At 36.4% G+C, this 12,025-nt stretch overlaps 1 protein-coding gene across 3 annotated transcripts in view; it reads left to right on the top strand.

Moving 5' to 3' along the window:
- SLC38A1 (solute carrier family 38 member 1) overlaps window positions 1-12,025 on the top strand; it is an 85,070-nt gene that overhangs the window by 59,553 nt on the left and 13,492 nt on the right. For all 3 annotated transcript variants that reach the window (XM_023231182.3, XM_023231181.3, XM_023231180.3), the window contains 9 exons: window positions 884-957; window positions 2,390-2,482; window positions 2,775-2,856; window positions 3,848-3,930; window positions 5,416-5,474; window positions 5,593-5,709; window positions 6,918-6,997; window positions 9,120-9,220; window positions 11,562-11,680. In XM_023231182.3, the coding sequence (XP_023086950.1) occupies window positions 884-957; window positions 2,390-2,482; window positions 2,775-2,856; window positions 3,848-3,930; window positions 5,416-5,474; window positions 5,593-5,709; window positions 6,918-6,997; window positions 9,120-9,220; window positions 11,562-11,680 (808 nt within the window). The remainder of the gene's footprint in view (window positions 1-883; window positions 958-2,389; window positions 2,483-2,774; window positions 2,857-3,847; window positions 3,931-5,415; window positions 5,475-5,592; window positions 5,710-6,917; window positions 6,998-9,119; window positions 9,221-11,561; window positions 11,681-12,025) is intronic.

Here is a 12,025-nt window from a genome sequence, read left to right as displayed (position 1 = left end):
TTGTTCTAGGGATATATTTTCCCACATCAGGAAGTGAGTGGTTTCATTTGGGGACTGGATTTTTTTTTTCTTCTTTTTTAATAAATAGGCTTTATTTTCAATTATCATGTCTGTTTTAGCCAAATGTTTCAGAAAAGATCTATATAATCTCCCACATCATTTTAACTGCACTTTTTCTTGAGAAGGGTTTGATGATGAGCCAGATGTACTAAAACAAAAACATGAGTTCATCATTCAAAAAAGTCTTTTCATTATACTTGATTGTCAAATTTTCCTACTAGTTAGCAAGGGGTGCTTATTCATCTAAGAGGAACCAGGTGCAAGAAAAGTAAATTACATTATTAGCCTAATATATAGATGTTAAAATAGCCACGAAGTGATAGATGAACAGAACCCTAGACATCATTTGGCTTGTATCTTTATATTATGGGCAAGGAATCCAGAGATGGGAAATGTTAAGCAAGTTGCCCAAAGTCAGGTGGTCATTCTCCTAAGGTCACTGCCAGCCTTTCTCTTTGCCCCTACCACCCCATTCTCATACTTTCTCACCCGGATATAACAGAGAGTGCAACATAGACTACAAAAGCTTTCTTTCATATTGTTGTTTTAAAGTCATCGCAACTGAAATGCTCCCAGAGAGCTGTTTGGGCTTTGAATTACATGAAGAATTTGAACTGTTACTCAGATTCTAAAGAGCACTTCTTTATTTGGTAGGACATTTTTATTGAGGATTTTAAAACAGGGATGACTAATAGGTTCCAAAATTTGGATACTATTAACAAATTGTGTTAACCATACAAATAAAACTTTGCCCTTCTAAACTGTAATGTCAGAATATATTCTTTTCTGGTTATTACAACAAGATTTATTTTCTTTGCCTTAGGGTTCTTTTGACTTCAGTGACATTGCTGTCTATATATTCAATAAACCTCCTATTGATCTGTTCAAAAGAAACAGGTAAGCTGAGGACATGTTTGATTTTGTTAAAACCAGGGTGAATTATTTTTATGGTGACATTATGGAGCAAATGATCTTCTCTCTCTGTACAGCAATTTGATTATTAAAAAGAAAGACTAATTTGACCTAGAGTGATTAGAAGACCTATGGGAGTATTTATCTAGAGAAACAGTTGCAGCAAAATATAAATTAAATTGTCATGGACAATGAGGAAATAATGTTGTCACTTAAAGTGAACCCTCAATTATATACCTGTTTGTCTAGTTTAAAATGACTTCATTTCAAAAGCTTCAGTTTTTCCTTAGGTCTTTATAAATCCAGAACAAAGATTCCATGTTTTTATATTATAGCTTCCAAGGTTTTAAAAGTAAGCAGACCTTTCATTCTCTTGTGCATATTCCAAGCAGAAAATGTTACTCCTGAGGCAATGTGGGAGTGAGCAAGCTATGAAGAGACTTCAAGTACTCTGGGCAGTGTAATACCTGAAGTGTTTATTTTCTATTTCTGGGACACTGAATTATGTTTGTAATTCTTTGACTTTTACATTAGCTAAAACCACACTGGCCAGCTATTATTATGTATACATGACTCCATTTAACTGGAACATTTTATAATAAATTGAGGAGCTAACCATTGACTAGTTTAAACACCAGTCTTATGAGAAATTAAACAAAGTTTAATTATAGCCTGCCCCATATTGCACTCCATGAACCTTTGGAAAATATGAACTGAACAGTTATAAAGAAATAAAACACTTTTTAAAAAGCGAATACTTTAGAATTTTAGTATTTATTGAGATGAACTAGTTGAACATTTTCAAATTTTGCTACAGACAAATTATGCTTTTGACAGATTAGTCTTCCACTCTCTTTTATGAGTTGCATGTATTTGAACTGCATTTTATGAATGATTAGATTTTGTATATGGTGGTTATTAAAATGTGTCTAAGCTTGTTACTACATTTAGAACATGGAGGCATTGATGGGATGTTATTAAGATAATTCCTTATTAGCCTAATCAGTCATTAATTCAAAAGGAATCTTTTTGTTTCAACTATTAGGATCTTTTTAAATCAAATATGTATTTTAATGGTATGTACCAGACCTGAAGACAAAGATCACAGAAGGAATTTCCCCTTTGTAAGGTAGAGGTAGTTAAAAATAAGCCTTATGACCTAATAAGTTAATTGTAATGCTCTGGTAGCCAACTTGAAAAAGGAGAAATGATGGTTGTGTCTCACATTTTAAAATGTCAAGAGTTTGTTTTGTAATGAGGATACCTTAAACCCTGCAAAGCCAAAATGACTATTTGTGTGAGTTTGAGAAAGGCACACAGTACCTTGGGGAACTGTCAGTAGAATGACAAAATCTTGACTATTTTAACTTTCTGAAGCCTGTCATGTCTTGTGTTCTCAAATTTGATTTTTAAATAGGCTGCATGGTATATGAAAAGCTGGGGGAACAAGTCTTTGGCACCACAGGGAAGTTCGTAATCTTTGGAGCCACCTCTCTACAGAACACTGGAGGTAAAAAGAACATGCTTTTCTATACATAACTTGAAACTAATTCTGGTGGCTAAGCGGCCGCATGAATTTTAACATAATTCAAGCAGTTATCATCCTCATTGCTAAAATGGCACAGGGAAAGTAAAGCAGAGACAGCAGTCACTTATTTAAAGCCACAAATCCTGCTAGAGTAGCTGAAGTTGCCTTTGTGTCTTATTAACGGTTGGTCTAAGAACGGGCTGATAACTTTTTACGTAGCTTGCAACGTAAGCCTTCGTATCTTCTTTCTAAAAAAGTTCTCATTTTCCTTCAGCAATGCTGAGCTACCTCTTCATCGTAAAAAACGAACTACCCTCTGCCATAAAGTTTCTAATGGGAAAGGAAGAGACATTTTCGTAAGTTATAGACCATTTTTTAATGATATCACTAAAATATTTTTAATTTAAATATGGGCAAATCAAAATTCTTGCTTTATGAATACTGCAGAAAGTTTTTCCTAGGCTGGTTTTTGTTTGTTTGTTGTTTCAACAATAAATTTCTTTGGGGCTATATAAATGAAAAAAAGTAGGAGAGTCATTTGAATATGAACATTTGAAAAGTAGATTTGTCTGTCATGCTGTGAGCGGTAGATACTGCATTTTCCCAAGAGCTTGAAATCTATATCTAGTTTTGGTGAAATAGAACAGATATGGAATATCTTTAACACAAAAGTGGAATATGAAAAAAAAAATTAAGACCCTAGCCTCTTGCTTAAGGAAGGGACATAGTATTTTGGGAGCAAAATTTATATGAGCCAATCTCGCTAAAGATGTAGATAACCCTGGAAAATGTTGCAGCTACATTTGGCACAATTGTGTTTTGACTCCTTCTTGTTTAACAGTTCTTGTCAGTCTTAGTTTCTCTGTTTTCTTTCAAGGGAGAATCATAGAAGCCAGAGTTTCTAGTGTTCTCAGGATTCAAGGTCAAATCCAAGGGATCAGGGAGAGAGAAATGCCTACCTGTGGTGACTTGTTTCTCGCTGATACTAGCCCAGCAAAACAAAAAGGAGCTTTCTCTTTAAATAATTGGTAGGACAAGTTGTAATCTGACAGAATACAATATGTGCATTCAGTTTTGAAACCATGTAAATAATTCAAAAGAATGCCACATTTAGCCAATGGGAAAGAAAAAAAAACAACAATATTCCTTCTTCCATTACATGGGAGTGAAGCTGTATTAAATAAGTAGTGGTTGGGTTAAAGTGTTTGAATAAGATCTGAATAATGATTTTAAAAGTTAATGGATATAGTAAAAATTAATAAAAATATATATCATGAAATTTTACACTGGAGGAGAAAAAAGTCACTTTCTAAAAAAATATAACCTAACCCTTGAAATGCCTTTCAGAGCCTGGTACGTGGATGGCCGAGTTCTGGTGGTGATAGTTACCTTTGGCATAATTCTCCCTCTGTGTCTCTTGAAGAACTTAGGTAAGGACAGATTTTGTTTTTATCATATTCTGCAGTGCCCAAGTGAATTAGAAACTGAGTAAAAATGGACAGCATTGCCCTCTGCTTCCCCTCTGCATGCGCTCAAAGATTAAGTGCATGATAAATTGCAAGTATTAATCGGTCCCAACTTTAATATGGCATAAAAACAATAGTCAGTATGTGACCTCCTAAACAATCCCTCTACTGAGCTGTGGAGGGGAGAAGGGAGGTTCTGGGGCCAGAGCAGACAGGGCTATTTTCAATAGTACAACTTATATGCTACTCTGAGAAAAGTCCAAAAAATGGAATTCTCTTCATACGAAGTCTTAACTACCATCATTATTTAGATATATTTTCAAATCTAGTATGGAGAACGAGAGCTGCCTAGATTTATACCCACAAGTATTATAAATTTAGAGAGTCTAGCCAGCCTCAATTATTTTTCTTCGAAGTAGGAGAGATAAATCAAAAGTCAGAAATGGTGGATAATCCCCAAGTCATATCCATTTGGCTTTGATCTACTACTTGTTTTTATGCTTGTATTTGAAGACAAGAATGCCTGATGTTAGGGGAATTTCATACATTGAATAATGTGGCCAGACTGCCATCCAGTCAAAAACCTGTAAAATGTATTTACTTTAATTCTGGGCTAATTCAAACAAAAGTTTGGATAAAAGTTCTTCAAACAATAATTATAAGCCTCAGTTTTTTGTTTTGTTTTGGATCAAAATATCAGACCTCTGAAGCTGTTCTGTGAGGTTTATAAATAGATTTTTTTTTAACTACTTAATTTTCTGGTTTCTGCATCTGTGTTTTCTGTACCTATAGAGGTAGCTCTTTTCAGTTAAGTAGAGAAAAGCTCTTCCCCAGGGTTGAAAATAATGCAGTCCTGAAAGGCTACTTAACTCTACTTTTCTGGAGGTCATGGTGGCAATTGGAGATCGCCTAGGCATTCTACAGGGAGCTAGCTAAAGATGCCCAGATACTCAATTTACCACTGGAAATTCGCTTCATCTACTTTCTCTCATCTGGGGAGAAAACTATTATAACTGACATTCAGTATGCACACAATAAGTGTATAATAAAGAGCTATTGAGGGGATCAAGGAGTAAATGGGTTTGCCCATAGGAGTCCATCAGAGTCCACCAACACAGACTTAAAACAAAAATTGGAAGGCTCTTTTCCACTGGATTCTGGGAATCTGTGTTCTCTAGTGTGCAGGGAGAGTTGGAATCAAAACACATAATATAATGTTTTTATTCAGAGCCCCATATTTTTTGCCAAATAAAGTAGCACTGTCAAATAATAAATCTTGTATTCACTTGGGCATGTATGTTTATTATTAGAGCTCTAAAATATGCTTGAAATAATGCATTGAAATAAATGAGGTGATGAATTTTGAAATAATAACAGTTTATGATGGGTAGCTCCAAAATTTTAAAAAATGGAAAAAAAGAAATAATTTATTTTTTACTTTTTTTAAAGGGTATCTTGGCTATACTAGTGGATTTTCCTTGAGCTGTATGGTTTTTTTCCTAATTGTGGTAAGTGCTGATTGAAATGGCTGGTTTGGTTTTATGATGGTACAATGGCATGTAATAATTATTCATTATTTGGCTTTACTAAAGTCCATACTGCTTCTACTATACTTCTTAATACCAGGTTATTTACAAGAAATTTCAAATTCCCTGCATTGTTCCAGAGCTAAATTCAACAATAAGTGCTAATTCAACAAATGCTGACATGTGTACGCCAAAATATGTTACCTTCAATTCAAAGGTAAGTTTCTTGATCCTTTGCAGAAGAAATGAGCATTTTTATTAAGGGCATTCTATTTCTCATACTTGTAATTGCACTGTTTTGAATGTGTTAGTTCTCAAAAGAACACATGGTACCATTGCTTCTAGATTACACATCTATGTAGAGATCCTTGAGAAATATACAAATATTGTATTTTACACTCTCTCTTACCATTAAGCATTCCCTGTCAAAATCCCATTCTGGATAATTGTCTCAGCTTTTCCTGTGTAGAGTGCTAGGTGATGCTTCAAAAACAGATTAGGAACATCCTTTGCCCCCTGGTTCTGGTGATGACAGAAAGGAATACTGCAGACTTCCTCAGCTTGCACAGTTGAAATGTAGATGCCACCACAAACTGACACTTAAAAGACTCTCATACTATTAAAATATTGTTGATACCGATGGGAACAGAGGATTATAGAGTCAGTCAGGCTTGGATTTGAATCCTCAGGCAAGTCACCCAACCTCTTGAGTAAAAATAAGGATTCTATTCTGTATCTTACAAGGTTTTGTTAGAATACGCCTGGCATAGTGCATCAGCAGAGTCAGGGCATAAGATAGGCTAGTTTTCACTTCTTTTTGCATAGGAAGTTAGATTGAGTTTGAGAGTTTCAAAGAGCCTTATCTAAGAAAACTAAATAGATTGGATTCTCTCTCTTTCTCTCTAATTGTAAGGATATAGCCAAAGTAGTGCAATATGAAACAGATTTTCTTTTCAGAGGATATCTTTTAAGTCTGATTCCATGCACCTGATGTAGAGCAAAGAGCAGTAAACTAGAGGTGGGAGTGCTGGGCCAGTCGCCTGACCTGTTGGAGGGAGCCAGGAGAACAGCCATAGTCTGCCTACTGCTTGGGATTGCTGTGGGGACCCAGTGAGCTATCCTAGGAAGAGTGCCATGTAACTGGCTCATGCTGTATAAACAGGGGTGTTGTATACCTGAAGTATATAAAATACGCCGTAGGTGAGCCAAATCCAAAGTCCCTCTGTGACAAGTGGCTAATGGCTTGAGCTAGATAAGCTCTCTTAGAAAAGCTGCTTCTATTTTAGAGATCAAAACCCTCCTAATAACCGAATAATCCAGGGATTCTGAAGAGCTGTCAGATGCAAAGAGCTCAGAAATACTGGAGCTGTGTCATTTTTATGGTAAAAGTGTTTTTCCTAATGTCTGTTCTTTTCTCTCAAATAGACCGTGTATGCTTTACCAACCATTGCATTTGCATTTGTCTGCCACCCATCAGTCCTGCCAATTTACAGTGAGCTTAAAGAGTAAGAAATTTGTTTAATTTTTTAATCTTAATAGTTTTACATCTCCTCATTAATAGGCAAGTATGGAATTAAAATAAACAGACTTGTCTAATGAACGTCGGTGGATTCATCGCCTAGCTTCAACATTTACTCACATCCTGCCATTCTTAAACAAGCATTGTATTTTAAGAAACAAGAAAGCAAGAAAAATCAGAAACTTACAGTATTTTGGGGGGTCATAAACATAAAAAGTAGCCAACCATGTGGGCTTTTTCATTAATTGGTTTTTCGAATATTGTATCACCGAGGACAGTTTAAGTATTTGTGTTGCTTTCCATTATGTATGCGTATTTTGCAAGTGGGTGATAATCTTCAGATTTGTCTGTAAACTGCTAAATACATTGTCTCTGATTGCCTGTTGGTTTGGGTGAAAAGGCTAGTAAATCAGACAATAAGACATCAATGTTAAGGCCACAAACTAGGAAAAGAGAATATTGCTGTTCATTTTTAACTATTAAGAAAATTCTACGGATTTATTGATTTATTTTTGATTGCTGGTTTTGAGAAAATTAAGGCCTGCTTATAAACTTCTTCATGTGTTCTCTTTTTAGCCTACGGTTATCAAACATAAACAAAAATAGTCACCATAGCATAATCTTAAAAACTTAGAAAAGATAGACAATATTGGTATTTATTTCCATTTTGAAACAAAGTTGATGTCATTTAGCATTGAATCCACTCATTTTTTTCATATTTAATTGATACATGGCTAAATTTTCAACCATCTACATCTATGTGTATATACATCACTCCTAGTTTGTGATCCTCTATTTGGAGAATTTAAATATATCTTTGGCATCTTTTTTTTTTTTTTTTCCTGCCACAATATTTTTAATTACATACAAAGGTCTGACATGTCACCCAGGGACCCATTTCACCCACTGCTCTGTTTGGCCGCCAGTCTTTTGTCTCTCTCTTCAGCAATGGTAAGGCGGATAGCCTTTCCTCGGGGAAGAGAAATCCATGTTTTGTTGCCCTTGTCTTTGGCATCTTTTAATAGTTCAGCTTTTTGTTTTAGCTTTTAATTTTCTCAAGTGTATACTTCTCAATTTTTCTTTACTTTTTTTTTTTTTTTTTTTTTGAGACAGAGTCTCACTCTATCACCCAGGCTATAGTGCTATAGTATGATCTCAGCTCACTGCAGTCTTAACTTCCCAGGGTCAAGCAATCCTCCCACCTCAGCCTCTCAGGTAGCTGGAACTACAGGCACATGCCCGCACGCCCAACTAACTTTTGTATTTTCTGTAGACACAGAGTTTCACCATGTTGCCCAGGCTGGTCTTGAACTCCTGAGCTCAGATGATCCGCCTGCCTCGTCCTCCCAAAGTGCTGGGATTACAGGCGTGAGCCGCCGCGCCCAGCCTTCTTCTTAATTTTTCTTGTTTTCCATACTCACATGGCATCCCAGATTCCTTGTTATGACATAATCAAATGTTATGACTATCTGTGGTCTGTTATTTATTGAATACCAGTCTTGCAGATTAATTGTTTGGGCAGTTAAAGAAACTTAGAGGGTCATCCCAACCCCAGAGTGAACTTGACCTGAGAGATGGAGTCCTTCATCATTCCAGCTGTGATCTCTTGGGCGCTTGGTGCACTGGAGACCTGCAGACTTCCAGGTGCATCCCTGAGGCCACCCAATGGGAAAATCAGAACCTAAAACAGCAGCTTTAGAGACAGAACACCTTAGGTCAAGTTCCAGCTCTGCCGCTAATCTCTGGAGCTAGGAGAACAGCACTGATTTTTTTTCTGCATGCTTTCCTTTGTCCAGCTAGTGTGGAGATAATATCAAGGCCAAATATTTAACAAAATGCTGTCTGCCCTTCCGATGAGAACTTGATATTCTTTTAAAAGAATGGGGAAGAACACTTACGGGAGTGTAGTTCCGTGAATCTCCATGGATCTATACCAATTCAGTGTAAGAGAGGTTATTTTCAACTGGCATAACTGCCGGGGTAATTTCAGCTGTTCAGATCTTCCCTAACCTGACAGAGGCAAAGTTAAATTAGTATTCTTCAATGTTAACACTGGCACTTAAATTCAGTGATATAATTTTTAATTTTTAACATTTATTTGTTTTTAGCCGATCACAGAAAAAAATGCAGATGGTTTCAAATATCTCCTTTTTCGCCATGTTTGTTATGTACTTCCTGACTGCCATTTTTGGCTACTTGACATTCTATGGTAAGTAATTTCTACTGGTACATAAATATAAGTATTTGTAAACAAATTAGTAAAAATCAGTGTTGAAATAACTTTTAACATGAAAGGCAAAGAAAGCAACAAAGCTATCCATTGGTTTTTCTAGTTTTTTCTTCTACTTAAAGCAATGGTGATCTTTACATGTTCATGCAGACTGCAGAATAAAATATTTACTAAAACAGTATTTATAATTTTTTTCTCTAACAGTGTCCTTAAAAGAAATTGCATTTTAGAAGCATGCTAACTTTACTGAGGAAGGTTTAAAACTACATCAGACAAGGCTTTCCTAATTGACACTGCAAATTGGGTCAGATTCCATTAATAGAATGGAGAGACAGAGACAGATGCTGAAAGTGAGAAATAGCAGAGTGCTACACTCATGACACTCTGAGTTAATTAAAAATGAAACTTCTAATTGTTCACTGGAAGTCGGAGCCTTGCAAAGATCTGAAGGAATGATATAGAAAATTTTAAAAAATGAAATCTGAAAAGGAAACAAGGTTTCATATGTAACTTTTACTGACCCTGAATGAACAGTTTACTGGCTTTTACTGCTTCTTCATCCTCTCCTATTCAAATTATCCTGAAACTTTATTTAATGCCTTTCATTATCTTTATAATTGGGGACCTAATTTAAATATATATATGTGTATATATATGTGTGTATGTGTGTGTGTACATATATACATATCTGTATGTATTTCACAATCTTCTCTACTAAATAATAATTCTTTGGAACTTTTATCATAAACACAAATGTCTCAAAATTAAGCACATTTCAAAATTATTAATTCAGCCTGGAGAAAAAGGCTACTCTGATTATACAGATGTTATTATTATCATTTTCACTAGCAATACAGAATAGCATTGTCTAATGAATTCATAAATACCATATTTAATTTTTACATAAAAATGGTGTTGCTAAGGTGCTTACAGAGTTGCAGGGCTGCAGTGGGTATAGGGAGAGACAGGCAGAGAACTTAATGTTAGTTGAAGTCTCACTGTTGTCTTGTTCAAGCTATAATTTTTCTTTGTAAATGCATTATTTTCACATAGAATAGAACACCAAACACTTTTATTACTCTTGGATTAAATAAAAAGGCTTAGCTATTTGTAAGTGGTTAGTTACTTTGAATTAAGGAAATTAGAACTAGTGAGATTCGTATTATAACTTATGGTTCCGTTTTGGAAACTGAGACCAAGCTCTATGGTACAGATTAGCATTTGAATTCCATGCTGAGAACCTTAAGACTGGTGCAGTGAGAAGCCCTTGCAGGAGACAGGAGGGGAAATTATCTCTTGTCAAAAGAGTGAGTAGCTTCATACTCTATGTGACTGCCATTCTAGCTTTGTTAGTCTTTAAAATAACACTTTCTGAAGTTCTGAGTTGAGAAAAAGTTCAAAGTAGTACATAAGGCCAGGTGTGGTGGCTTGTACCTGTAATCCCAGCCTCTTGGGAGGCCTAGGTAGGTGGATAGCTTGAGCCTAGGAGTTCGAGACCAGCCTGGGCAATGTAATGAGACCCCTATCTCTACAAAAAAAAAAAAAAAAATACAAAAATTAGCCACGCATGGTGGCACATGCCTGTAGTCCCAGCTACTCGGGAGGCTGAGGCAGGAGAACTGCTTGTGCCCATGAAGCAGAGCTTGCAGTGAGCCAAGATGGCACTACGGCAACCACACTCCAGCCTGGGTGAAAGAGCAAAACCCTGTCTCAACACACACACACACACACACACACACACACACACACACACACACAGAGTAGTACATAAACTAAATTTTTTTTTTTTTTACAAGAACACTATACATGGAAGAGTGGAATTATTTCCTGATGGTGAAATTTCAGCTAGTGCCTCTGCTGCTTGGCCACTTGAAGTTGACTTAACAAGAGAAGAGTTTGAAACAAGCTCCAAGGTGGCTTGTAGCACCCCCCCAGCCCCACCCCCACCCTCCCTGAGCAAGCCTGTGGTAGTTTGGCGTGGTTTGAAGAGCAGAGGGAAAGTCTAGATTAAGAGCAGCTTCGTGTTTCAACTGTATGTTTCATTTTCAAGCCCAGTGTACTCCTAGGTTTAATTTAGTCTAAATTAAGCATTCCCACCCCATGTAGCTTCTTCTAGTGATTACTTTAAATTCCTTTGCTAAGTTGCATATGCACAGTGGAGCATGTCTTACATAGAGATTTTTCTTTCCAACTTAATTGTTTTAATAGACATTTCAAAACATTGCTTTTCTTGCCCTTTAGTTTACAAATTCTTTGTTGTTCAGAAAAACTGATATAGTTTGTCTCCCTTTAAAACCCTCTTGCTTTTCCCTCATTTCAGACAATGTGCAGTCAGACCTCCTTCACAAGTATCAGAGCAAAAATGACATTCTTATCCTGACAGTGCGGCTGGCTGTCATTGTTGCTGTGATCCTCACAGTTCCGGTGTTATTTTTCACGGTGAGTAAGGGCCTCGGTGCAATGTGAGAAAACCTGAGGTCTCGGCTTTCCTTCTGCCTGCAGGAGCCCGTTGCAGAGAAAGCCTGCCCCAGGTAACTTTCCTGGGTTATTGAATCTGCATCTGGGAAAGATCCCGAGACTCAGTTCAGGCTGTTTGAAAAGCAAGTGGCATTCGGTGCATCAGGGAGCCTCTGATGCAGTGAATCTCCATTCTAATTAATCTGACCCTGTTCTTTACAAAGAAATGACAATAGAATGTTCAAATCTCAGTCAGACATGAAGAGAGAATGTAAAAAAACAGAAATGAACACTCAAGTCTTAGATAAATCAAAGACAGAAACTGCA

This window comes from Piliocolobus tephrosceles, chromosome 10 (genome assembly GCF_002776525.5).
Source record: "Piliocolobus tephrosceles isolate RC106 chromosome 10, ASM277652v3, whole genome shotgun sequence".
Taxonomy (NCBI): Eukaryota; Metazoa; Chordata; class Mammalia; order Primates; family Cercopithecidae; genus Piliocolobus; species Piliocolobus tephrosceles.
Note: the sequence above shows the minus strand (reverse complement) of the source record. Positions and strands in the feature narration are given on the sequence as shown.